The 27,007-nt window shown below is 44.4% G+C and overlaps 1 protein-coding gene across 1 annotated transcript in view; it reads left to right on the forward strand.

Moving 5' to 3' along the window:
• The first annotated feature begins 8,394 nt into the window (after positions 1 to 8,394).
• Positions 8,395 to 27,007, forward strand: part of DMBT1 (deleted in malignant brain tumors 1) — a 160,769-nt gene continuing 142,156 nt past the window's right edge. The window contains 3 exon segments of the mRNA XM_038758605.1: positions 8,395 to 8,399; positions 12,925 to 13,001; positions 19,595 to 19,696. Of these exon segments, the coding sequence (XP_038614533.1) occupies positions 8,395 to 8,399; positions 12,925 to 13,001; positions 19,595 to 19,696 (184 nt within the window).

Genomic DNA, 27,007 nt, shown 5'->3' on the forward strand with positions numbered 1-27,007 from the left:
AAAATAAATAAATAAATAAATAAATAGAGTAATAAATATGTACAACCATATATACATATATACAGGTGCTGTGGGAAGGGAAGGAGGTAAGACGGGGGGATGGAGAGGGGGACGAGGGGGAGAGGAAAGAAGGGGCTATCACTATTATTATTATTAAATCTCCATTTTGCAGATGAGGGAACGGAGGCACAGAGACATTAAATGGTTTGCCCAACATCACACAGCAGGAAAGTGTGGAACCAGGATCAGAACTCAGGTCTTCCGACTCGCAGGCCCGTGTTTTCTCAGGTAGGCCTCCCTGCTTCTTGATAAAATCTTACACAAAGTCAAAGGTTAAATTGGCAAATCTGAACTGATTAGTATGCCTGAATCCTTCTGTCTATTGGGGCACTACCCAAAGGAGGTACACAAAAATAGAGAAACAAATCAAAGTGGGGTAACATAAGGGCATAAAGCTTCAGATGAAACAAAAGCATTACAGAGGTGTGTCCATTCTCCCTTCTATCCCTGGACTTTGGCCTAGGCCCCAGTGGCTTTGATTTCTGGGGTTCAAGGGCTGGGTTGGGACAATTTTTATAATCGGGGGCAGTCGATGTACGCAGCTCCCACTGATTCCCCGAGGAAGAGTGCAATAAACCCTTCACGCCAATACCGATACAGCTCCTGGGATCAGAGTGTAAGGAGATCTCAGCCCCAAACTGGCATCACTGCAGGCATTTTTCTTTTTTGGTTGAACTCAACTGAAGCATTGTGTCATACCCAAAAGGCGAGGCCAGGGAAACAATTCCTGGCAAGGTGCACTTTGATAGTCTATGCTTACGAAAGGTAAAGGTTGGATGAATGATATATAATCCACTGTTTTCTAAAGTTTAATAAGGAAGTAGGAAATAAATAGCCTTACTGTTAATCGCCCAGATTATTTGAAGAAGGTGGTAACAATGGTTTTCTTTATCTTTTAGAAACCCCTTTCTGGGACACTGAACGGAGCATATTAAAGAACTCTTCAATGTTCTTTCTACGGCTTTGGTAGTCTAGGCTGAATATCAGGATACGGAAAGGGGCCTTTAGCATGTATTTCTAAAAAATACAACAAAGTTTGTTAGTGGTCCCCCAAAAGAAGGACTAAGGAAAGCTTAGCATTAGATTTAAGCTTCTATCCTGTATCATTAACTATAAGCTGCTGCTGTGTGCTCTCAGTCTCTCTCCCTGCTGGCCGAGCAAGACAACCATTAACTGTAAGCGCTTAACAAATACCATAATTATTATTATAAATAAATGACAGATATATCAGACTGGAATAGTTCTAGGTTCAAGGACCTGGGGTGTTGCTAAATTGTCTTACTGTTGATAATATCACCATCCTCCCTGTCTCACAAGCTCACATTATCCTTGTCTCATTTCTTTCTTTCAACGGCTATATTCAATCAGTCAACAAATCCTGTCGGTTTTTTCGTCCCTAAATCTCCGGAATTTCCCATTCCTCTCCATCCAAAGTGCCATCATATTTATCCAAGCACTTGTCATATCATCTTAACTACTGAATGGGCCTTCTCACTGACTTCCCTTCCCCCGCCACTCCCCCCTCAAGTCCATACTTAATAATAATAATGATAATAATGGTGGTATTTGTTCAGCGCCTTTTATGGGCCAAGCACTGTGCTAACCAGAGAAGCAGCATGGCTCAGTGGAAAGAGCCCGGGCTTTGGAGTCAGAGGTCATGGGTTCAAATCCTGGCTCTGCCACTTGTCAGCTGGATGACTTTGGGCAAGTCACTTCATCTGTAAAATGGGGATTAAGACTTTGAGCCCCCCGTGGGACAACCTGATCACCTCCCCAGTGCTTAGAACAGTGCTTTGTACCTAGTAAGCACTTAATAAATGCCATTATTATTATTATTATTATTACTATTATCCTCTCTCCTCAATCCCCTTGTCCCCCGGCATTCCCCATCCCTTGCCCTTAATGATCTGGCCATCTGCTTTATTGAGGAAATTGACAGTATCAGACATGACCTCCCTAAAATCTCCCCTGCTTCTCCCCAGGCTCTCCCCGCTCCTGTCGCTTCTTCAGACTGTGAGCTCACTGTTGGGTAGGGACTGTCTCTATATGTTGCCAACTTGTACTTCCCAAGCGCTTAGTACAGTGCTCTGCACACAGTAAGTGTTCAATAAATACGATTGATTGATTGATTGATTCAACTCTCCCATCTTTCCCAGTAGTATCTCTAGAAGAGATCGCCTGCCCTCTCTCAAAATTCACCCCCTCCATCTGCACATCCAATCCCATTCTTTTGAACCTTATCAAAACACTTCCTCTTCCCACCTTCCCTCTTATCTTCCACTGTTTGCACTCCACTGCTTTCAAACATGCCCATGTCTCCCCATCCTAAAAAAACCCTCCCTTGACCCCACGGCTCCCTCCAGTTATCACCCCATCTCCCCTCCTACCATTCCTCTCCAAACTCCTTGAGCGAGTCGTCTCCACGTGCTGCCTCAAGTTACTTTCCTCCAGTTCTTGCCGTGACACCCTCTAGTCTAGCTTCGGTCACTCCACAGAAAGCCCCCTCTCGAAAGTCAGTGATGATCTACTTCTTGCTAAATCCACCCTAATCCTCCTCAACCTCTCAGTTGCCTTCAACACTTCAAACATCCTCTTCTCCTGGAAACATTATCCAATCTTAGCTTCACCGCCACTGTACTCTCCTGGTTCTCCTCCTAGCTCTCTGGCAGCTCCTTCTCAATCTCTTTCCTGGGCTCCTCCCCTGCCTCCCACCACCTAATTGTGGGGGGTCCCTCAAGGTTCAGTTCTAGGTCCCCTCTATTGTCCATCTACACCCACTCCCTTGGCGAACTCATTCATTCAAATGGCTTCAACTGCCATCTCTATAATGATGATACCCAAATCTACATCTTCAGTCCTGGTCTCTCTCCTTTTCTGTAGTCCCACAATTCCTTCTGCCTTCAAGACATCTCTCCCTGGATATCCTGTTGTCGCTTCCAACTTAACAAATCTAGAACAGAACTCCTTATTTTCCTACCCAATCCCTGTCCTTCCCCTGACTTTTCCATCACTGTAGACGGCACCACCATCCTCCCAGTCTCACAAGCCTTGTATCCTTGACTCCTCTTTCTCATTCAACCCACGGATTCAATCCATCCCTAAATCCTGTCAGTTGTCACTTCACAATGTTGCTAAAATCCACCCTTTCCTCTCCATCCAACTGCTACCATGTTACAATAGTTAGTTATTCCAATTGTATAATATACAATTATTATACAATTGTATACAATACAATTAGTTATCCTATCCAGACTCAATTACTGTATCAGCTTCCTCACTGACTTCCCAGCATCCTATCTCCCCATTCCAGTCCATTCTTCACTCTGCTGTCCGGTTCATTTTTCCACAGAAAACATTCAGGGTAAGCTTCCCAACTCCTCAAACTCCAATGGTTGCCCATCCACCTCTGCATAAAATAAAAACTCCTCACCATTTACTTTAAAGCATTCAATCACCTTGCTCTCTCTTACTCCACCTTGCTTCTCTCCTACTAAAACCCAGCCCTGGTCTGGAATGCCCTTCCTCCTGAAATCGAACTGATAACTTTTCCCCCCCGCTTCAAAGACTTACTGAAGGCAAATCTCCTCCAAGAGGCTTTCCCTAAGCCGTCCTTTCCTCTTCTCCTACTCCCTTCCACATTTCCCTGACTTGCTACCTTTATTCATCCCCCCTCCCAACCCCACAGCAGTTATGAACATATCTGTAATTTATATATTTACTTATATCAATGTCTGTCTTCCTATCTAGACTGTATTGTATTCTCCCAAGTGCTTAGTACAGTGTTCTGCATACAGTAAGCACTCAATAAATGCGATTGAATGAATTAATTAATTCCTCATATCTGTAATTTACATTGGTGTCTGTCTGCTCCACTAAATTATAAACTCCTTTTGAGTAAGAATCCTGTCTAGTCACTCCATGGTACTCTTAGTACAGTTTTCTGCTCAGTAAATACAACTGATTACTGGTAACTTATGTTACCAGCTTGTACTTCCCAAGCGCTTAGTACAGTGCTCTGCACACAGTAAGCACTCAATAAATACGATTGAATGAATGAACTGATTGGTAATTCCCAAGGCTTCTCCAGCAAAATTACCTTTAGAAGAGCTTTCCAATTAACACGTTTAATTGGTTCCATGACATTATATTGTTAAACAAATTCATCATGTATGATTTCCCCAGGGGAATAATGTACAGGGAATGAATGCATTCCAAAGTTAAAAAAAAATTGACTAAAGCAATATAAATATATTTTAAAATTGTGATTGAAAACGCCATAAATATAGTTAACCAAATACAATATAACATTCCAATTATATATTTTATGTACCTATTTAAATATTTATTTTTTTAAAAGGGTAATCTTCACAACCTATGCAGAAAAAGATACCTTGTGCTTCCATTAAAAATCCCTAAACAATTCAATGCCAAACAGAGAACAAACAGCTATTGAATTGGGCTTTTAATCTCTCTATTAGATCAGGTAAAGTACTTTTAAGATTGAAGGGGTGAGTCCGGAGTCGGATTATGAATGGCAGAAGGGATTTGAGCTAATGTAAACTTCGCCAAGGCTGTAAAACCAGAATATTATTCCAGTTCCAGAAGGTGCTATAAGAAAGGCTGAAGTTAAAATTCGACAGCAGTGTCACAGAAGAGCAGCAACCAAAGAGTGTTATAGCAGGGGCTCTCTGGCTAAGGGTTGAACACATTTGTTGAGCACTCAGAGTGTGCAAAGGACACTCTTTCTTGAGCACTCAGAGTGTGCAAAGGACACTCGAAGGACATTACCAGATAAAGCCAAGGAGGCTGAACTGGCTCCAGACACCCGGGGAAGAAAATAACATGGTACAAAAGCAAAGCCAGTCAGCCTGTCAGTTGAACGTATTTATTGAGTGCTTACTGTGTGCGGAGCACTGTACTAAGCACTTGGGATAGTAGAATGCAACAGAATTGATGGACAAGATCCTTGCCTATGAGGAGCTAAAGTTGGGTGCGCGGGGGAGCAGTGGGAGAAGGTGGGAAGGTGGCATTAAAAGCAGCATGGCCTATTGGATAGAGGAGATAGTGAATATAGTGGATGGTGGAGGGACCCCGGGCCTGGGAATCACAAGGACCTGGGTTCTAATCCCGACTCCGCCACTTGTCTGCTGTGTGACCTGGGGCAAGTTACTTCATCTCTCTGGGCCTCAGTTACCTCATCTGTAAAATTGGGATTAAGACTGTGAGCCCTATGTAGGGCAGGGACTGTGTCCAACACGATTATTCAGTATCGACCCCAGTGCTTAGTATAGTGCCTGGCATATAGTAAGGCTTAACAAAGACCACAATTATTATTATTGTCATTATTATTATTATATTGTTGTCATTATTATTACTACTGTTGTTATTAAAATACATTAGGGATGGGGAGATAGTAGAGTATAAGGATGTATTCATAAGTGCTGTGATGTTTATCAAAATGTCTAAGGGATACACAGCCAAATGCATAGTTGATGCAGAGGGGTAAACTATAAGCTGTCTGTGGGCAGGGAATAAAAATAATAATAATAATAATGGCATTTATTAAGCGCTTAGTATGTGCAAAGCACTGTTCTAAGCGCTGGGGAGGTTACAAGGTGACCAGGTTGTCCCACGGAGGGCTCACAGTCTTAATCCCCATTTTACAGATGAGGTACCTGAGGCACAGAGAACAATAATAATAATAATAATGGCATTTATTAAGCACTTACTATGTGCAAAGCACTGTTCTAAGTGCTGGGGAGGTTACAAGGCGATCAGGTTGTCCCACGGGGGGCTCGCAGTCTTAATCCCCATTTTCCAGATGAGGTAACTGAGGCCCAGAGAAGTGAAGTGACTTGCCCAAAGTCACACAGCTGACAATTGGCGGAGCTGGGATTTGAACCCTTGACCTCTTACTCCAAAGCCTGAGCTCTATCCACTGAGCCAAGCTGCTTGTCCGAATGTCAGTTATACTGAATGGTAGTTATACTGATATGTTGTATGCTCCCAAGTGCTTAGTACAGTGCCCTGCACACAGTAAGCACTCAATAAATATGATCGATTGATCGATTGAGGGTGGTCATATAATTTCACCGTCTCAGAATGCTTCCAGGCTTCCGCACTCCATCAAGACCAAACTGTGACTCCGAAGGAGGGAGGGCCCGGGATCCCGGGTCACGTCTGCATCCTCTCGGCCTCCGTAGGGAGGAGGAGAGGGATAAGGCCCATCCAAATCCCCAAGAGGCCCAATGGATAATAATAATAATAATAATGGCATTTGTTAAGCGCTTACCATGTGCAAAGCACTGTTCTAAGCGCTGGATAAGAGATGCTGTGGGATAGACAGGTGGCTGGGGAAGTCTCCATCTGCCAGAAACCAAGACTGGCACAAGGACTGAACAAACGCCAACCTCACGCTTCATTTTTAGTGATGCTACTGCTTTTGGCCCTGGCAGCCTTCCTGGGAAAGCTGCTGGTTAATTCAAAGCTGAACCAAATGCTTCCGCACCTCCCCCATGGGTCCTGACTGCCGCGGTGAACAAAAGAAGAATAATAGGAAAAACTGTGGTCTTCACTAAGTGCTTACCCTGTGCAGAACACTGTGGTAGATATGCTACATGCAGAATGGACACAGTCCCTGTCCCACATGGGGCTCACAGTCTAAGTAGGAAGGGAGGACTGACAGGCACTGAGTCCCATCTTACAGAAGAGGAAATAATAATAATAGTAATAATGGTATTTGTTAAACGCTTACTATGTGCAAAGCACTAGTTGAATTCATTCAATCATATTTATTGAGCTCTTACTGCGTGCAGAGCACTATACTAAGCGCTTAAATGATAATAATAATAATAATGAGCCTATTGTTGGGTAGAGACCGTCTCTATCTGTTGCCCAATTGTACTTTCCAAGCGCTTAGTACAGTGCTCTGCACACAGTAAGCGCTCAATAAATACGGTTGTTGGGTAGGGACCATCTCTATCTGTTGCCCAATTGTACTTTCCAAGCACTTAGTACAGTGCTCTGCACACAGTAAACGCTCAATAAATACAGTTGAATGAATAATAATAGTGGTATATGTTAAGTGCTTACTATGTACCAAGCACTGTTCTAAGCACTGGGGGAATACAAGGAGATCAGGTGATCACGTTGGGCTCACAGTCTTAATCCCCATTTTCCAGATGAGGTAACTGAGGCACAGAGAGGTTAAGTGGCTTGCCCAAAGTCACACAGCCGACAAGTGGCAAAGACGAGATTAGAACCCATGACCTCTGACTCCCAAGCTTGGGCTCTTTCCACTGAGCCACGGACTTGGCCAAGGTCACGCAGCAGATAAATGATGGAACTGGGATTAGAACCAATGTCCTTTGACTCCCAGGGTCGTGCTCTTTCCGCTAGGCCATAATGCTTCCCTAATCTGAAGATTAAAGCCAGAGTCGCTAAGAGTAAAATAACCCATTTCCCGGATCAACTTATACGGCAAAACACACCAGTTGGCGAGCTTCTTGAGAACAGGGGTCGTAACCGCATACATCTTAGGTTTGTGCCCAATGTCCCTACATTACATGACTCTGTATTAAGTAGATATCCCTTCAATTCTGTCAAAAAATGACGCTGACAGTTACAATCCTAACGTCCTGTCTGCAAAACCTTAAGGTTTTTTTTTTCCACATTCTGGGTTAAATAGCGTCAAATGGAATAATGGTGGCATCTCCTATTTATTCAGATGAAAACGGAAAAATAGAGGCCTTTATGAAACTCGGATTCAGTAGTTTCTTTTTTTCTTTCCAACAGTTATTTGTTGTTCTCTTTATTTTTGCTAATGTGAAGGAATCGGTGCAAACATAGTTTCAGTTGTTCGAGTCCGTTTGTAACAGACAAAAGAAAACCCTAATCCCTACTTTTAATTGTGTAATAAGGAAGTGGAAAAACAAACCGGCATTGTGCATTAACAGGGAACTTTACCTGGCAGAGGTCTTATCACTCCAAGGAGTAAGCATGCCATTTAGAAAACTCTTTCAGGAAAGACACGATTTCCCAGATAACTACAAGGGCTTGGGAAATCCAGATATGATACTTGATCACTAGTGGTCAAAACGGACCTCATAGTTTTAACTACTGCTATTCCTCTTTTCCTGTTTTCGGTTGAAGGTCAGTTCAGTGAAGGAACTGGAGCATCCAGGTCTTCATTTCTTTCAGATATTATCGTCCCTTCAATCTACCTGGCAGGTGACAAATTAAATTGGTCTGACAGGACTCGCTCTTACCTACAACCACGTCTGTTTTAACAGCCTTATAGGGTGACATTTTGCGGTGACCCCTTTGTGACACATGATGCCGTAAAAAATGGTATTAGAGCTGTCCCCCCAGCGCGGAGCCCGGCTGGAAGCCTCCTCCATCCCCAAGCTGGCTTCCCAAGCTGATTGCTTGTGGGTATACGGCTGGAAATGATCCCGTTAAGAATCACTAAGGACTAGCTAATTTATGGGGTTCTTAAGTAGTGCTGGTAGCATTTCCACCTTGGGAGAAGATGTTTTCTCAGACACAGCAGGTGAGACTCCTTCTGGTCCAGGTCAGCTCCCACATAATCCAAGGTTTTAGGGGACAAGAGAACAGGTGGAAGGAGTTCTCCACCCCTGCTCCTCTCTCCTGCAGGCCGATGTGCTCTTTTCCCTTCCCAACTTAACAAAGATGAGCCAGAATTGATGCTGACTGTGAGTACCAGGGCAACCGGGGGGTGTATTTCCTCTGCACCCCATTTTTATGGTACTTGCTTAGCAGTTACTATGTGCCAACCTCTATACTAGGTGCCGGACTAGATAAAGATAAAGACGCAGCCCTAGTCTCACATGGGGTTTACAGTCTAAGCAGGAGGGTGCTGGGTAGGGACTGTCTCTATATGTTACCAACTTGTACTTCCCAAGCGCTTAGTACAGTGCTCTGCACACAGTAAGCGCTCAATAAATACGATTGATGATGATGATGATGATGATGAGGGATTAGGATTTAATCCCCACTTTACAGATGAGAAAACCAAGGCGCGGAGAAGTGAAGTGACTTGCCCAGGGTCACACAGCAGACAAGTGACAGAGCTGGGGTTAGAACCAGGCTCTGTGTCTTTCCACTAGGCCATTATGGCCATTGGGCCATAATGCTTCTCCATTAGAGAAGCAGCGTGGTTCAGGAGAGAGATCTGGGGCTTTGGAGTCAGAGGTCATGGGTTCAAATCCTGGCTTCGCCACTTGTCAGCTGTGTGACTTTGGGCAAGTCACTTCACTTCTCTGGGCCTCAGTTACCTCATCTGTCAAATGGGGATGAAGACTGTGAGCCCCCCGTGGGACGATCTGATCACCCTGTAACCTCCCCAGTGCTTAGAACAGTGCTTTGCACATAGTAAGTGCTTAATAAATGCTATCATTTAATTTTTAATTTTAATTTTAGGCCATGCTGCTTATCTTGCACCCTATTCCTGGCAATTGGTCAGAGCTCCAGGGATGGGGCGGTTCTTTGAACCTCCGCTCCTCTAGCCTTAGTCCCTACCGTTATTTCGTTTTATTTTATGCATTGTCTTCCATGGTTTTTCACGTCTTTATTGCTTTCCTTCTCCTTATGTGTTTGTTGTCAGCCCCCTTGAGAGAAACAGCATAGCACAGTGGATAAAGCCCAGGCCTGGGAGTTGGAAGGTCATGGATTCTTATCTTGACTTCGCCACTTGTCTGCTGTGTGACCTTGGGCAAGTCACTTCACTTAATCCGTGCCTCAGTTCCCTCATCTGTAAAATCAGGATCGAGACGGTGAGCCTCACGTGGGACAGGGACTGTGTCCAACCCGATTTGCTTGTATCCACCCTAGGGCTTAGTACAGTGCCTGGCACATAGCAGTGTGGCTCAGTGGAAAGAGCCTGGGCTTTGGAGTCAGAGGTCATGGGTTCAAATCCCGGCTCTGCCAATTGTCACTTCTCTGGGCCTCAGTTGTCTCATCTGTAAAATGGAGATTAAGACTGTGAGCCCCACGTGGGACAACCTAATCACCTTGTATCCTCCCCAGCACTTAGAACAGTGCTTTGCACATAGTAAGTGCTTAACAAATGCTATTATTATTATCATTAACTAATACCATTATTATTATTATTATTATTATTATTTCTCCACATTTCCTTCTTAGATTGTGAGCCCCTTGAGGATCAAGGAATCAATCAATCAATCAATCACTGGTATTTGTTGAGCACTTACTGTGTGCAGAGCTCTGTACTAAGTGTTTGGGAGAGTACAATAATCATAATAATAATTGTGGCATTTAGTGAGCACTGTGCCAGGCGCTGTACTAAGCAAATCGGGTTGGATACGGTTCCTGTCCCGTATAGGGCTCACAATCTCAATGCCCATTTTACAGATGAGGGAACCAAGGCACAGGGAAATGAAGTGATTTGCCCAGTGTCACACAGTAGCCAAGTAGCAGAGCCGGGATTAGAACCTCCTCCCAGGCAGGCCTCCTTCTGCTTCCCAGGCCCGTGCTCAATAATAATAATAATAATAATAATAATAATAATGACATTTACTAAGCGCTTACTATGTGCAAAGCACTGTTCTAAGTGCTGGGGAGGTTACAAAGTAATCAGGTTGTCCCACAGGGGGCTCACAGTACTAATCCCCATTTTACAGGTGAGGTAGCTGAGGCACAGAGAATAATAATAATAATAATAATGGCATTTATTCGGCACTTACTATATGCAAAGCACTGTTTTAAGCGCTGGGGAGGTTACAAGGTGATCAGGTTGTCCCACGGGGGGCTCACAGTCTTAATCCCCATTTTACAGATGAGGCAACTGAGGCACAGAGAAGTTCAATGACTTGCCCAAAGTCACACAGCTGACAATTGGCAGAGCTGGGATTTGAACCCATGACCTCTGATTCCAAAGCCCGGGCTCCTTCCACTGAGCCATGGAAATAGCACTTTCAAGTCAGAAGGTTCCAGGGCTACTGGCTTGCAAAAGTTCCCAGAAGTTTAATGTTGTATCTTCTAGGGGTCAACAAAATAGGGTGTGCAAATATGCATTCAGGTATCCATCTCCTCAAAAATCATGACTTTCCTTTAATCTAACAGAATCTCTTCCATTGTTCCCTAGCCACACAGGGAATTATTTAAATGTAATTTCTGCCCTTGGTCCCACAGATGGTCAGAATTTATTATCCAGAGAAACCTATGGCCCAATGAAACCTGGGTTCTAATTCTGGACCTGCCACTTGCCTGCTGTGTGACCTTGGACAGGTCACTTAACTTATCTGGGACTTAGTTTTCTCATCTGTAAAATGGAGATAAATTACCAGTTCTCCCGTCCACTTGAACTGTGATCCCCGTATGGGACAGGGACTGTGTCTGACTTCATTATCTTGTATCTACCGCAGGGTTCAGCACAATTCTTGACACATAGTAAGTCCTTAACAAATACTACTATGATTGTTATTATATATTATTATATAATATTATTATATATTATATACATAATATATATTATATGTAACTATTATAACAATTATAAATTATTATAACGTTCCAGTCTAATTTCTATTTGGCAAGTCAGATTAGAAGCTACTTTGGTTTTAGGATAACTTTTTCATTTACTCATGTCAAGGAAGCAGCATGGCTCTGTGGAAAGAGCACAGGCTTTGGAGTCAGAGGTCATGGGTTCAAATTCTGGCTCTGCCAATTGTCAGCTGACTTTGGGCAAGTCACTTAACGTCTCTGTGCCTCAGTTACCTCATCTGTAAAATGGGGGTTAAGACTGTGAGCCCCCCGTGGGACAACCTGATCACCTTGTAACCTCCCCAGTGCTTAGAACAGTGCTTTGCACATAGTAAGCACTTAATACATGCCATTATTATTTTTATTATTTTTGAAGGAAGTAAGGATAACAGAAATTCACAGATAATCCCCCAAAAAGTTTGTTTTTATGAACAGCAGTGTTCTTACCCATCGTCAGTGCTTTCAGACGTTGTCTATAAATAGAAAAACTGACAGATTTAGGATTCTTTCCTCTCCCTGCCACAGGCGCACCTTCTTTTAAATGCACATCCACATTCTTTTAATTCACGTCAACCAGTGTGGATGTCAGAAAGGGCGGGAGGAAGGGAAGGAGAAAAAAGCATAAAGCATACACAACAAGCTAGTTGTACACACTTGAATACAACAAAGCAGAACGGCATAATAGATAGAGCAAGAGGGTGGAAATCAGAAGATCATGGGTTCTAATCCCGGCTCCCCGACTTGTGCTCTGTGTGACCTTGGGCTAATCATTTCTCTGTGCCTCGGTTATCTCATCTGTAAAATGGGAATTAAGAGTGAGAGGCCCATGTGGGATAGGAACCGTGTTACCGTGTGCTTGGCACATGGCAAGAGCTTAACAAGTGCCCTAATTATTTGTTATTATTTCTTAAGAAAGTTAGCTGTTCTTTGACATCACAGATGGTGACAGGAATTATTTATGGAACCTTTCATAAAAGTTATCTAAAGTCTATCCTCTGTCTCACAGGGATTGGGTGTTGGGGTTGGGAGGGAACTGTTTCAGCTCATCCAAGTTTCTTCCTCAAGTTGTGCTAAGTGAGACTGATCTTCAACAGTAACCCAAGAACTGAATGGGGAGTGAATGTGTAAATGTTTCATGTTTATAGAATAAACAGCACATTTAATTTAAAACGTGATTATTGGGCGATCATCTGTGGTCGATCACAATCGTAGCATTGACAATAACCCCGGAAAGTACATGCTTCATTTGAACTTCTTGGTCCAAGAAGAAAAAGTGCCAAGCTGCCCAGCACCCCTACACAAAATCTATAAATTTTAGTTCCCGTTTCACCTCATTCCCAGGAAGACGGCGAAAATGGATGCTTCGCTCGTGTTACTGGGAATTCTAATCCTGAACTCACAAAAGCCACCCAAACCAGGTATCGTATCCTCTGTCAGTCAATCAATCAATCATATATATTGAGTACTTGTGTGTAGAGCACTGTGCTAACAGCTTGGGAAAGTACAATATAAAAGAGTTGGTAGACACATTACCTGCCCCTCAATGAGCTCACAGTCTAGAGGGGAAACAGACGCTAGTATGAATAAATAAATTACATATACAGAAATGCTGTGGGGCTGAGGGAGGAATGAACACAGGGACTAAATCAAACATTGCAGAAGGGAGTGGGAAAGGGGAAAATGAGGGCTTAGTATGGGGAGGCCTCTTGAAAAACATGTGCTTTCAGTAAGACTTGGAAATTTGAAAGAGGATTTGTCTGTTGGATATGAAGGTGGAGAACATTCCAGGCAGGACGTGGGCTAGGGGTCATCTACACGATAGGTGAGATGGAGGTACAGAGAGCAGGTTGGCATGGAGCAGAGTATGCAGGCTGGGTTGTAATAGGAGAGCAGTGAGTTAAAGTAGGAGAGGGCAAGGTGATTGAGTGTTTTAAAGCCAAGGGTAAGAGGTTTCTGTCCGATTCAGAGGTTGGTGGGCAACCACTGGAGGTTTGTGAGGAGTGGGGAAACATGGACTGAATGTTTTTGGAGAAAAACGATTTGGGTAGCAGAGAGAAGTATGGACTGGAATGGGGAGAGACAGGAGACAGAGAGGTCAGCAAGGAGGCTGATTTGGTAATCAAAGCGAGTCAGGATAAGTGCTTGGATTAAAGTGATAGCAATTTGATTGGAGAGAAAAGGGCAGATTTAAATGGTTTTGTGAAGGTTGAATTGACAGGATTTAGTGATAGATCGATTGTGTGGGTGGAATGAGAGAGATGAGTCAGGGATAATACCGAGTTTATGGGCTCGAGAGACAGGAAGGATAGTGGTGCCATCTACAGTGATGGGAAAATCAGGGGGCGGCTAGGGCTTGGGTGGGGAGATAAGGAGTTCTATTTTGGACATGTTAAGTTTGACACATCAGTGGGACATCCAAGAAGAGATGTCTTAAAGGGAGAAGGAAATGCAAGATTATTAGAGGGGAGAGAAAAGATCTGGAGATTTGAGAATCATCGGCATAAAAGTGATAGTTGAAGCCATGTGAATGAATGATTTCTCCAAGGGAGTCGGTGTAGATGGAGAATAGAAAGGGACCCAGAAGTGAAGCTTGAGGGATTCCCACAGTTTGTGGGTGGGTTGCAGAGGCGGAGCCATGAAAGAGAATGAGAAAGAGCAGTCAGAAAGACAGGAGGAGAACCAAGAGAGGACAGTGACAGTCCTGATACTGTTTCCAGGAGAAAAGGGTGGTCAACAGCATCGAAGGAGGCTGAGAGGTCGAGGCGGATTAGAATGGAGTATAGGCTGTTGGATTTGCAAGATGTGACCTTTGAGAGGCCAGTTTTGGTGGAGTGAAGAGGATGGAAGCCAGATTAGAGGGGGTCAGGGAGAGAATTGGAGGAGAGGAACTTGAGAGAATAGGTGCAGACAACTCTCTCAAGGAGTTTGGAGAGTTTGGTAGGAGGGAGGAAGCCATGGGGTCAAAGAAGGGTGTTTTTTTTAGGATAGGGGAGACATGGGCATGTTTCAAAGCAGTGGGGAAGAACCCTATGCAGTGTGAACAGTTGAAGATGGTGGCCAGGGAGGGAAGAAGGGAGGGAGCAAATGCTTAGACAGGGTGTGAAGGAATGGGTTCAGATTCACAGGTGGAGGGGGGTGGATTTTGAGAGAAGGAAGGAGAGCTCCTCTTGAAGGGGTTGGAGGAGAGAGGGATTAAAGAGGAGCAGGGGATGTTTTCGAGAGGTCATGCCTAATGGCTTCAATTTTCTCAATAAAGTAGGTGGCCAGGTCTTTAGGGGCAAGATATTGGGGAGGCGGGTGGAGAGAGGATTTGAGGCAATTGGCTCAGGTGTCAACAAAGATGGAGAAATAATTTTGCAGTGTGGAGGAGGGGGCAGAGTTAAAGCACACAAGGATAAACTTGAAGTGGACGAGGTTGGTCTGATCTCTAAATTGACACCAGCAGTGCTCTGTGACTCGTGTACCGGAACAAAGGAAATGGACTGTGCCGGTGATTCAGGCTGTGGGTTAGTGGTACCAGGGTTAGTGGAATGAGTGAGGCGGAGTGGAAGTGTTGCAAGGAATGGGGAGGGGGTGGATGGAGGGGGAGAAGGGAAGGAGCTGGGAAGGAGGGACTAGGATGGACTGACTGGAAGATGGACATCATGATCATGGGGAGATCAGGGAAGTGCAAGTTTAAATGTAGCTTTTAATTGATTTCTTTCAAGGTTTTAAAGACCTACTAAGATAATCATCTACTATCATTATCTTTTGTAAAAGATGACGGCAAATTTGGAAATCCGTTAGCCACATGTACTTGATTCTTAAATATGAGGTCATTGTAAGCTTTCTGATCATGTTCTGCTCATTTCATTAAAAATTTATTTCTCAATATGAAACCACCAGAAGGTTAACAGTTCTGCCAGCAGATTCTCCCCTAAACACAGGTGAACATAATCAATAAAAATGATAGATTAACTGTAAAAAATTAAAATTCCCAGCCATTAAAGTTATTTTGAATACAGTAACAGGCTCCTGAAACTGCCTTTTTTTAATGGGGAGGGGGAGAGAGAATATTTGAGTTTCCCATTATTGCAATATTAGTGGGACCCGTGGAAAACTTCTCTTGGTCTTCCCCTTTCCATATTTTGTCCTTGTCCTGCTCTATTTCCCCAGTCGTTCTCTCTTGCCCGACCATCACCTAGTCTTTTTCAAACACTTCTGCCCCCACCATTTCCATTTCTCTCCTATTTTTCCCCTGATTCACTGTCCCTAACTTACCTCTTTTCTCTCAAGTATTCCTGCCATACCTCTGTCCCTATCTTTCCAGTTTTATCATTCATTCCAGATCATTTAAATTTGCTTCCTCCCCATCGCCCAGCCCCATTCACCTACTTTTCCCAGATTCCTCAGACATCTCTCTGCTCCCTCTAACTTTAACCTTCCCTCTTCACCCTTGGATTGTGAGTCCTGTGTGAGACACTGATGTTCTCTTTCAATCAGTGGTATTTATTGAGCACTTCTGTATGCAGAGCATTGTCCTAGGCATGAGGGGAGTACAACAAAGTGGGAATATGTGTACCCTGCCCACATATTCATAGTCTAGAGGGACAATCTTTCCTGATTATCTTGTAACCCCAGTGCTCTGCGCATAGTAAGTGCCTAATAAATGCCAAATAGTTCTTGTTCTGATCGTTTCATTAAAAACTATTTCTCAATATGAAACCACTTCCACTTTCACCCTGCTGCTCAGATCATTTTCCTACAAAACCATTCAGTCCATGTTTCCCCACTCCGCCCAAACCTCCCTTGGCTGCCCATCCACCTCCTCATCAAATGGCAACTCCTTACCACAAACTTTAAAGCACTCTATAACCCTGCCCACTCCTAACTTTCCTCCCTGCTCTCCTGCTGCAACCCAACCCAAACACTTCACTTCTCCAAAGCCAACCTACTCAATGTACCTCAGTTTCCTCTATCTCACTGCCGACCTCTCATCCATAACCTGCCTGTGGTCTGGAATCCCTCTCCCTCTATATACATCAGACCACCACTCTCCCCACCTTCAAAGCTTCTCTCCTCCGAGAGACCTTTCTTCACCAAGCCTCTTCTCCCACTCCCTTCTGCATTGCCCTTGAACTTGGATTTGTACCCTTTATTCACCTCTCCTCAGCCCCACAGCACACATAAATTATTTATTTATATTAATATCTGTCTCCCTTTCTAGACTGTAAGCTCATTGTGGGCAGGGAATGTGCCTGTTTGTTACTGTAGTGTACTCTCCCAAGCACTGAGTACAATGCTTTGCACACATTAAATCATGAATCATGAACATATCTGCAATTTATGAATTTATATTAATATCTGCCTCCCCCCTTTATACTGTAAGCTTGTTGTGGGCAGGGAATGTGTCTACCATCTCGGTTATGTTATGCTCTACAAGTGCTTACTACAGTGCTCTGCACAGAGTAAGGGCTCAGTAAATGCAGCTGATCTATTGATTGATTCATTGCTCACTGTAAGTGTTTCATAATCAATCGTCTTTATTGAGCACTCACTGTGTGCCGAGCACTGTACTAAACGCTTGGAAGAGTACAATAGAAAACTATAACAGTTTGTAAACACATTCCCTTTCCACTTGGAGCTTACAATAAATACCACAGATGATGAAATAGCTTTTTATTTCTTCAGTCAGGATTTAATGTATTAACATGGAAACCCTTCGTAGTTATTACTTTTCTCTGAATCCTCATATCAGTACAATCAGTTTATCAATAAGAAATCAATGAGGTAAGAATGTGCTGGGGCAAGCTGAATAAGGACTTTAAATCCTGTGGTAAGGAATTTCCATTTGATTCAGAGGTGGGCGAACAACCACTGAAGATTTCTGAGGAATGGGGAATAGTGAGTTGAATGGTTTTTTGAGAAAAATGATAGGGGTGCAGATTGAATTAAGGACTGGCATGGGGAGAGACACCAAGGAACCATGTGGGGCTAGCTATAGGGGACCGTCTCTATATGTTGCCGACTTGTACTTCCCAAGCGCTTAGTACAACGCTCTGCACACAGTAAGCACTCAATAAATACGATTGAATGAATGAATGATTTGGAAAGTGCAATACAGCAATAAAGAGAGACAATCCCTGCCTACAATGGGCTTAAAGTCTAGAGGGAGGAGACAGGCATCAAAACAAGCAGGCATTATTATTATTATTATTACTAATAATAATGGCATTTATTAAGCGCTTACTTTGTGCAAAGCACTGTTCTAAGAGCTGGGGAGGTTACAAAGTGATCAGGTTGCCCCACGGGGGGCTCACAGTCAATCCCCATTTTACAGATGAGGTAACTGAGGCCCAGAGAAGTGAAGTGACTGGCCCAAAGTCACACAGCTGACAATTGGCGGAGCCGGGATTTGAACCCCGACCACTGACTCCAAAGCCTGGGCTCTTTCCACTGAGCCATGCTGCTTCTCTATGCATTAATATATTAACAGTCTAGAGGGATGGAGAGAGAACCTGAGGCAGCGATGGGTCCGGCCCAGAGGGAAAGACCCTCCCCCTCTCCACTCCCCACCTCAGGGCAGGGGAACCATGTTTGCAGGCTTCTGGACACTCTGCTCAGCAGGCCTGCTCCCTGGCCCTAGAGTCACGTCATGACTTTATCATTATTATTATTGCTATTATTATTATGGTATTTGTTAAGCACTTACTATGTGTCCGGCACTGTACTAATAAAAATAATAATAATGATAGCATTTATTAAGTGCTTACTATGTGCAAAGCACTGTTCTAAGCACCGGGGAGGTTACAAGGTGATCAGGTTGTCCGACGGGGGGCTCACGGTCTTCATCCCCATTTTACAGATGAGGTAACTGAGGCCCAGAGAAGTGAAGTGACTTGCCCAAAGTCACACAGCTGGCAATAGGTGGAGCCGGGATTTGAAGCCATGACCTCTGACTCCAAAGCCCAGGCTCTTTCCACTGAACCATGCTGCTTCTCCTAGGCTAGGCCCTGGGGTGGATACTGTGGAGAAGCAGCGTGGTTTAGTGGAAAGAGCAGGGGCTTTGGAGTCAGAGATCGTGGGTTCTAATTCATTCATTCAATCATATTTAACAATAATAATAATAATGGCATCTTTAAGCACTTACTATGTGGAAAGCACTGTTCTAAGCACTGGGGAGGTTACAAGGTGACCAGATTGTCCCACGGGGGGCTCACAGTCTTCATCCCCATTTTACAGATGAGGTAACTGAGGCCCAGAGAAGTGAAGTGACTTGCCCAAAGTCACACAGCTGGCAATTGGCGGAGCTGGGATTTGAACCCACGACCTCTGACTCTAAAGCCTGGGCTCTTTCCACTGAACCACGCTGCTTCTCCTAGGCTAGGCCCTGGGGTGGATACTGTGGAGAAGCAGCGTGGCTTAGTGGAAAGAGCAGGGGTTTTGGAGTCAGAGATCGTGGGTTCTAATTCATTCATTCAATCATATTTATTAATAATAATAATAATGATGGCATTTGTTAAGTGCTTACTATGTGCAAAGCACTGTTCTAAGTGCTGGCGAGGTTACAAGATGATCAGGTTGTCCCATGGGGGGCTCACAGTCTTAATTCCCACTTTACAGATGAGGTAACTGAGGCCCAGAGAAGCGAAGTGACTTGCCCAGAGTCACACAGCTGACAATTGGCGGAGCCGGGATTTGAACCCATGACCTCTGGCTCCAAAGCCCGTGGTCTTCCCATTGAGCCACGCTGCTTCTTTACTATTGAGCGCTTACTGTGTGCAGAGCGCTGTACTAAGAGCTTGGGAAGTACAATTCAGCCACAAATAGAGACAACCCCTGCTTAATCCCGGCCCCGCCACTTAACAGCAATGGCCAGCTAGGGCAGATGAAAGTTCAGACCATGGCTGTGAGAAAATCAGCGATGGAATCAATAAGCTGACTTGCCTCCTGGAGTGCCTTGGCCTCTTCCAGTTGGAACACTGTGCGCCGCGTCCACGCTTAAAGAAATTTCGCTTTTCCTTCCGAGCAGTGCCACTGAGACTGGTGAATGGGAGCACCCCCTGCATGGGGCGTGTGGAGCTGTATTTTCAGGGGAACTGGGGCACCGTGTGCGGTGATTCCTGGGATATGAGCGATGCCCAAGTGGTCTGCAGGCAACTTGGCTGTGGAGAAGCTATTTCTGCCCCAGGCAGGGCCCATTTCGGTGCGGGTTCCGGACGTATTCTCCTGGACAACGTCAACTGTGCAGGCAATGAACCCTCTCTGGCAAGCTGTTCCCACAGAGGATGGAGTGTCCACAACTGTACCCACTGGGAGGATGCCGGAGTCGTCTGTAAAGGTGAGTCTTGGTGGCTGGCCAACTGCAGTTCAAGAAAAACCTCCCTTATTCTCAGGAGATGTGGGGACGAGATGAGAGCTCTGTGTTTCAATCATTAACACGGGAAGAAAAGGATTTTAACAGAGAGTGCTAAAACCAAGGTTCGCCGGGTAAAGTTTTTGGTGGTTGAAGTTTAAGACCGTCAGGACCAAGCTGACGGTTTGTCTGACTAAAGTAAAATGTATAATAATAACAGTAACATTTGTTAAGTGCTTACTAGGAGCCAGGTACTGTACTAAGCACTGGGGTAGATACTCCATCCTAATGCTCCTCGACTTCTTGGCTGCCTTTGACACTGTGGACCATCCCCTTCTCCTGGAAACATTATCCAACCTTGCCTTCACTGACTCTGTCCTCTCCTGGTTCTCTTATTTCTCTGGCTGTTCATTCTCGATCTCCTTTGCGGGCTCCTCTTTCCCCTCCAAACCCCTATCTGTAGGGGTCCCTCAGGATTCAGTTCTTGGCCCCCTTCTATTCTCCATCTACACTTACTCCCTTGGAGAACTCATTCGCTCCCACAGCTTCAACTACCATCTCTAGGTGGACAACACCCAAATCTACATCTCTTCCCCTGTTCTCTCTCCATCTCTCTAGGTTTGCCTGCCTTCAGGACATCTCTACTTGACTGTCCTTCCACCACCTCTAACTCAACATGTCCAAAACAGAGCTCCTTATCTTCCCTCCCGTTCCCCCCCGCTCCTCCCCCAATCTTTCCCGTCACTTTAGACGGCGCAACCATCCTTCCCGTCTCACAAGTCCGTAACCTTGGTGTCAACCTTGACTCCACTCTCTCATTCAACCCATATATCCAATCCGTCACCAAGTCCCATCGGTCTCACCTTCACAACGTCGCCAAGATCAGCCCTTTCCTCTCCATCCTCACTGCTACCACGTTAGTACCATCACTCATCCTATCCCGCCTAGATTACTGCATCAGCCTCCTTTCTGATCTCCCAACTTCCTGTCTCTTCCCATTTTAGTCCATATTTCACTCTGCTGCCCAGGTTATCTTTCTACAGAAAAGCTCAGGGCATGTCACCCCCCTCCTCAAAAATCTTCAGTGGTTGCCTATCCACCTCCATATCAAACAAAAACTCCTCACCATTGGCTGTAAAGCTCTCCGTCACCTTACCCCCCAACTGGAGTTCAACCTCACCTCCCTTTTTTCCTTCTATATCCCAGCCCACACACTCTGCTCCTCTGACCTTCTCACTGTGCCTCCATTTCACCTCTCTCGCCATCAACCTCTGGCCCACATCCTTTCTCTGTCCTGGTAAACCCTCCCTCAAGAAATCCATCAATCACTCTTCCCCACCTTTCAAAGCCCTACTGAAGACACACCTCCTCCAGAAGGCCTTCCCAGACTAAGCCCCACTTTTCCTCAGCTGCCACTCCCTTCTGCATCACCCTGACTCACTCCCTTTCTCCTCCCTCCTCTCCCTGTCCCACAGCACTTATGTATATATGTATATATCTATAATTCTATTTATTTATATTGATGCCTGTTTACCTGTATTGAGCCTGTCTCCCCCACTCTAGACTGTGAGCCCACTGCAGGCAGGGAGTGTCTCTCTTTATTTGCTGTACTGTACTTTCCAAGCCCTTAGTACAGTGCTCTGCATGCAGTAAGTGCTCAATAAACATGATTGAATGAATGAAGATAATCAGGTCCCACAGGGGCTTACAGTCTAAATAGGATGGAGAAAGGTATTAAATACCCGTTTTGCAGATGAGGGAACTGAGGCACAGAGAAATGAAGTGACCTGCTCCAGGTCACACAACAAGTATGGCTTAGTGGAAAGATCAGGGGCTCGGGAGTCAGGGGTTGTGGGTTCGAATCCAGGCTCCACCACTTGTCAGCTATGTGACTTTGGGCAAGTCACTTCACTTCTCTGTGCCTCAGTTGTCTCATCTGTAAAATGGGGATTAAGATTTTTCAGCACTTAGAACAGTGCTTTGCACATTGTAAGCACTTAATAAATGCCATAATTATTATTATTATTATTATTATTATTAAGTATGCAGTAGAGCTGGGATTAACTCCTAGGTCCTCTAACTCCTAGCCCCGTGCTAATTTCACTAGGCCACAGTGCTTCTGGTCATGTGGCCGAGAGCTTTGCTTGGGGATAAAGGGGCGATACAGGGTTTAGGGTCAAGTGATTTACAAATTAAGCTTATAACCAAATTAACCTGCTTTCCCCTTTTACTCCAAGAATAGCTTGGGTCAGGAGAATTCCATTTGCCACATGATGAGCCTTCTGGCTGGGTTTTGGGGACGGCAGGTAGGAACACCCGACACCTTTCAAAGCCAGGTTTTCTCTAACACAGTCCATCTTCATAGTAATGGAGCTTACCTCTATTGGGCAGCGACCCAGACCTCCCTCCCAGAATATTTCAAATGACCACAGCGGAGCAATGAGGGGTAGAAGGGGCGGATTTAACCCTTCTGCCAGGCTTTGGCTTGTTAGCAGATGAATGGTCATCTTTATGGCCATTTTCCAAAGATCACACCTACATATATCCATTCGCATAGTCGCAATGCTGTACAACCCATGACCCTACAATAATAATAATAATGGTATTTATTAAGTGCTTACTATATGCAAAGCACTGTTCTAAGTGCTGGGGAGGTTACAAGGTGATCAGGTTGTCCCACGGGGGGCTCACAGTCTTAATCCCCATTTTCCAGATGAGGTAACTGAGGCACAGAGAAGTGAAGTGACTTGCCCAAAGTCACACAGCCGACAATTGGTGGACCCGGGATTTGAACCCATGACCTCTGACTCCAAAGCCCGAGCTCTTTCCACTGAGCCACGCTGCTTCTCTATGGCCCTACGGCCCGCAGGAGTCATCACTAAGCCAGCCAAGTGGCACTTTCTCTCTGGCATCAGCCATGGCTTTGTTCCTGGGAGAGTGCCAAGTTGTACTTCCCAAGCGTTTAGTCCAGTGCTCTGCACACAGTAAGCGCTCACTAAATACGACTGAATGAATGAATGAATGAATGAATGAATGAGTGCGTCTTCAGGTCAATCACGGGGGGCCTTCCCCCCTTACGAGTCTGAGAAAACACTGTTTCTCAGGGGAAGCAATGCCTGCTTGCCAGCCTCATCAAATCTGGCCTGATGTAACAATACTTACAGAATCGTAAAAGTGTTTCTGTTTGGGAGCAAGCACTCTGTGACCAACTGAATGATCTAGACTTCAATGTGGGAGTTGAGAAGGGGCTAGAGAAACAGTGTGGCCTAGTGAATAGAGCACGGGCCCGGGGGTCAGAAGGACCTGGGTTCTGATCCCGGTTCCGCCGCTTGCCTTCTCTGTGCCTCAGTTACCTCATCTGTAAAATGGGGATTAAGATTGTGATGGGGATTAATGGGATCAAGACTGTCCGATGAGGAACAGAGGCTGCCCAATCTGATTACTTCGTATCTACCCGTGTGCTTAGAACAGTGGCTGGTACATAGTAAGCACTTAACAGATACCATAAAAAGAAAAAAGATATATGTTATTTCCCTCTACCCGAGTAAAAATAATAATAATAATAATAATAATAATGGCATTTATTAAGCGCTTATTATGTGCAAAGCACTGTTCTAATAATAATAATAATGGCATTTATTAAGCGCTCACTATGTGTAAAGCACTGTTCTAATAATAACAATGGCATTTATTAAATGCTTACTATGTGCAAAGCACTGTTCTAATAATAATAATAATGGCATTTATTAAGTGCTTACTATGTGTAAAGCACTGTTCTAAGTTCTGGGGAGGTTACAAGGTGATCAGGTTGTTCGCCATGGGGCTCACAGTCCTAATCTCCATTTTACAGATGAGGTAACTGAGGCCCAGAGAAGTTGTGACTTGCCCAAGGTCACACAGCTGACAATTGGCAGCTGTTTTAGAGAAGCAGCATGGCTCAGTGGAAAGAGCCCGGGCTTTGGAGTCAGAGGTCATGGGTTCTAATCCCAGCCCTGCTACTTGTCAGCTGTGTGACCTTGGGCAAGTCACTTAACTTCTCTGTGCCTCAGTTCCCTCATCTGTAAAATGGGGATTAAGACTGTGAGCCCCACGTGGGACAGCCTTGATTACCTTGTATCTCCCCAGCGCTTAGAACAGTTCTTAGCACATAGTAAGCGCTTAACAAATACCGACATTATTATTATTATTGTTATTATTATTATTATTATTATTATTATTATTATTATTAATTGGCAGAGCCGGAATTTGAACCCATGACCACTGACTCCAAAGCCCGTGCTCTTTCCACTGAGCCACACTGCTTCAATTAATGGTACTGAGCACTATAATAAGTGGTTGGGAGAGTACAATACAACAAAGTTGTTAGACATGTTCCTTCCCCCTTCTAGACTGTGAGCCCACTGTTGGGTAGGGGCCGTCTCTATATGTTGCCAACTTGTACATCCCAAGCGCTTAGTACAGTGCTCTGCACACAGTAAGTGCTCAGTAAATCCGACTGATTGATTGTCTGCAAGGAGTTTACCTCTTAAAAAAAATAGATGTATAAAGGAATACAGAGCAAACCAAACCAAAAGGAGAATCAAATGGTGGCCAAACAAAGAAACAGCAAAATAAAGTGCAAATCAGATAGAGCAAAGAGTCACCAAGAATAATCCCAAACATAATAAGCCCAATGAATAATAAAGAAAATAGATTTAATTTAAAAAAGTTGAATCACATTAACCCAATGCAATGGAAGAGCAGAATGAAATATAAGTAAAACTGAGCAAAGTCAACCCCATTACCCGTAATAAATCCCCAAATAATCCTAGGCATAAAACAGATGACAACAAATACAAGTTGTAATGATTAGAGAAGGAGAGGACAATGGAAGAGAGGTTTCAGGAAAAACTGTTTAGAGAGGCAACGGGATGTCCCAATTCGTGACCTCAGACTAATTGTAGTCGGCTGATCACCATAGTTCCATTTAGGGTTCAGTCGCTTTGTCCTGGACACCATTTGAATATCATAGTTTAACAAATACCCACAGAAAGGGCAGCTCTCCAGAATTATCCTGCAGGTTCAAGTCAAGGAGTCTCCCGAAAATTCTGACCACCAGAGTCTTTTGGGATATGTAGAAAAAGCAAACGTAAGTGAAAAGCTGTAACCTGTGTAAGCATACGTGCTAATTCAATTGGAGCCAGAAAATATTACTTTTCCCTTTTCAAATCTGAGATTGACCCCAATGTATAATGGCAGTATCTCCTATTTGAAGCAATTCTAGCCTGACTAGTTAAACAAATAATATCTTTCCACCTGTCCAGGCACTGAGCACATTTCTACTCTCTGCAGAAAATATCACCTCACTCCAAGGCCTCACTGCTGTTTCTCTTTCAGGGTTTCATATCAGGCCTAAACCCATATTCGTAAACCTTCCGACATTCGGGGATAGAGACAGATTCCCCAGGGAGCAGCAATGGCCTTTCGCACCTTTTCCATACCCTCGTAAGTGGGAATATTTTCGTCTTGAGGAGGAATCTTAGGTTGTCTTTAGGATGTTTGCTGGACTGCACTAGCTGCCCATAATTCCTGTGACCTAGTATTAATCCCTCTTTCCCCTTTACCAGTGTATCTCAAATCCAGAGATTATGCTTTCATCCACCATAGAAGCACCATGTTTCAGGCTGGAAAAGTCCAAATCTTAGAATGTGTGTTAATTAGAAAACCCTAGCAGAACCCAGGTCCCAGGTGGTGTCACCTGCCGCTCGGAAGACAGGATGTAGCACTAGCTTTGATGAGCTCAAAAACCTTGTTCCTATCTGGTCCCCCCGGATTATCGATTCTAATTAATGAGGTTTGTCCTAACAAGTTGCGGCAAATCTTAGCCTCCCACAAGACGTCTAATCCAAAAATATGTTAACTCCGTGAAGGTAGACCCACTTTTCAAAGAAACTCAATGCATAATCCATGGGACCGTCTCTATATGTTGCCAATTTGTACTACCCAAGCGCTTAGTACAGTGCTCTGCACACAGTAAGCACTCAATAAATATGATTGAATGAATGAATGAATGTTGGTTAGAAGAGTTATAGTCTATTTCTTGTTACGGGGTTTTACTAGATCTGCTTATGAAATGGAGGAAATTTCCGATTTCTTGCTAAGTGACCCTTCTTGGATGAGTCAAGCAAACCCTAGTCGATCAATTATTGGGTCAAGGACCAAACCGGGCACATCTGAGTGGGATGAATTGTGAGCAGAGCTGTCTCTTCTTCTTTCAAAGGAAACAGTTTCTGGCAATGGCCAATTCTGAATGTACACAGCATTAAGCAGTGTAAGTGAAAAGTAGCATGGCCTCCTGGATAGAGGATAGGCCTGGGAGTAAGAGGACCTGGGTTCCACTCCCGGATCCACCACTTTTCCGCTGTGTGACCCTGGGCAAGTCGCTTACCTTCTCTGTGCCTCAATTACCTCATCTGTAAAATGGGGATGAAGACTGTGAGTCCCATGTGGGACAGGGACTATATCCAACCTGATTAGCTTGTATCTAGCATTTAGTACCGTGCTTGGCACAAATGCCATAAAAAAAGTCTTCCACTGCTCCCTGTACACCTAACCTCTGGGGCCCAGCAGCAGGAGAGGTGATTTCCCACCCCTTAGGCCACCAAGACTCCCATCAACTCCAGCCCCAACCCCTGGAAGGACTCAGACAGTGGCAGTGTGAGCCTTCTCAGTCTCAGCAGGGGCCCCTGAAACAAATGCCTGACATAAGCCTACAGAATCTGGAAATGTGATTCTGTTTTCAAACAATGTATGGTATGGGTTCAACTGAAAAAAAGCAGGATCTTTCAACTGGTTCACACTTTCCTCTCTTCTTTCAGAACAAGATAATACTCCTACAGAAAGAACATGTACGTATGACAACCCATACTCACCGATTCCCCAATGAACCTACATCCCAACTCTTTGAAATGTACTTACTTACTCTTAGAAATTTACTTCTTGCTCTTGGAAATTGAAATTGTTTTGGTTTAAATGCAGTCATTTCAGCTAACACTATCCACAGGACTTGTAGAAAAGCGTGTTTTTTCCTCAGTTTTATCAAGGCGGAGA

The sequence above is a fragment of the Tachyglossus aculeatus genome, chromosome 16 (genome assembly GCF_015852505.1).
Source record: "Tachyglossus aculeatus isolate mTacAcu1 chromosome 16, mTacAcu1.pri, whole genome shotgun sequence".
NCBI classification, from domain to species: Eukaryota; Metazoa; Chordata; class Mammalia; order Monotremata; family Tachyglossidae; genus Tachyglossus; species Tachyglossus aculeatus.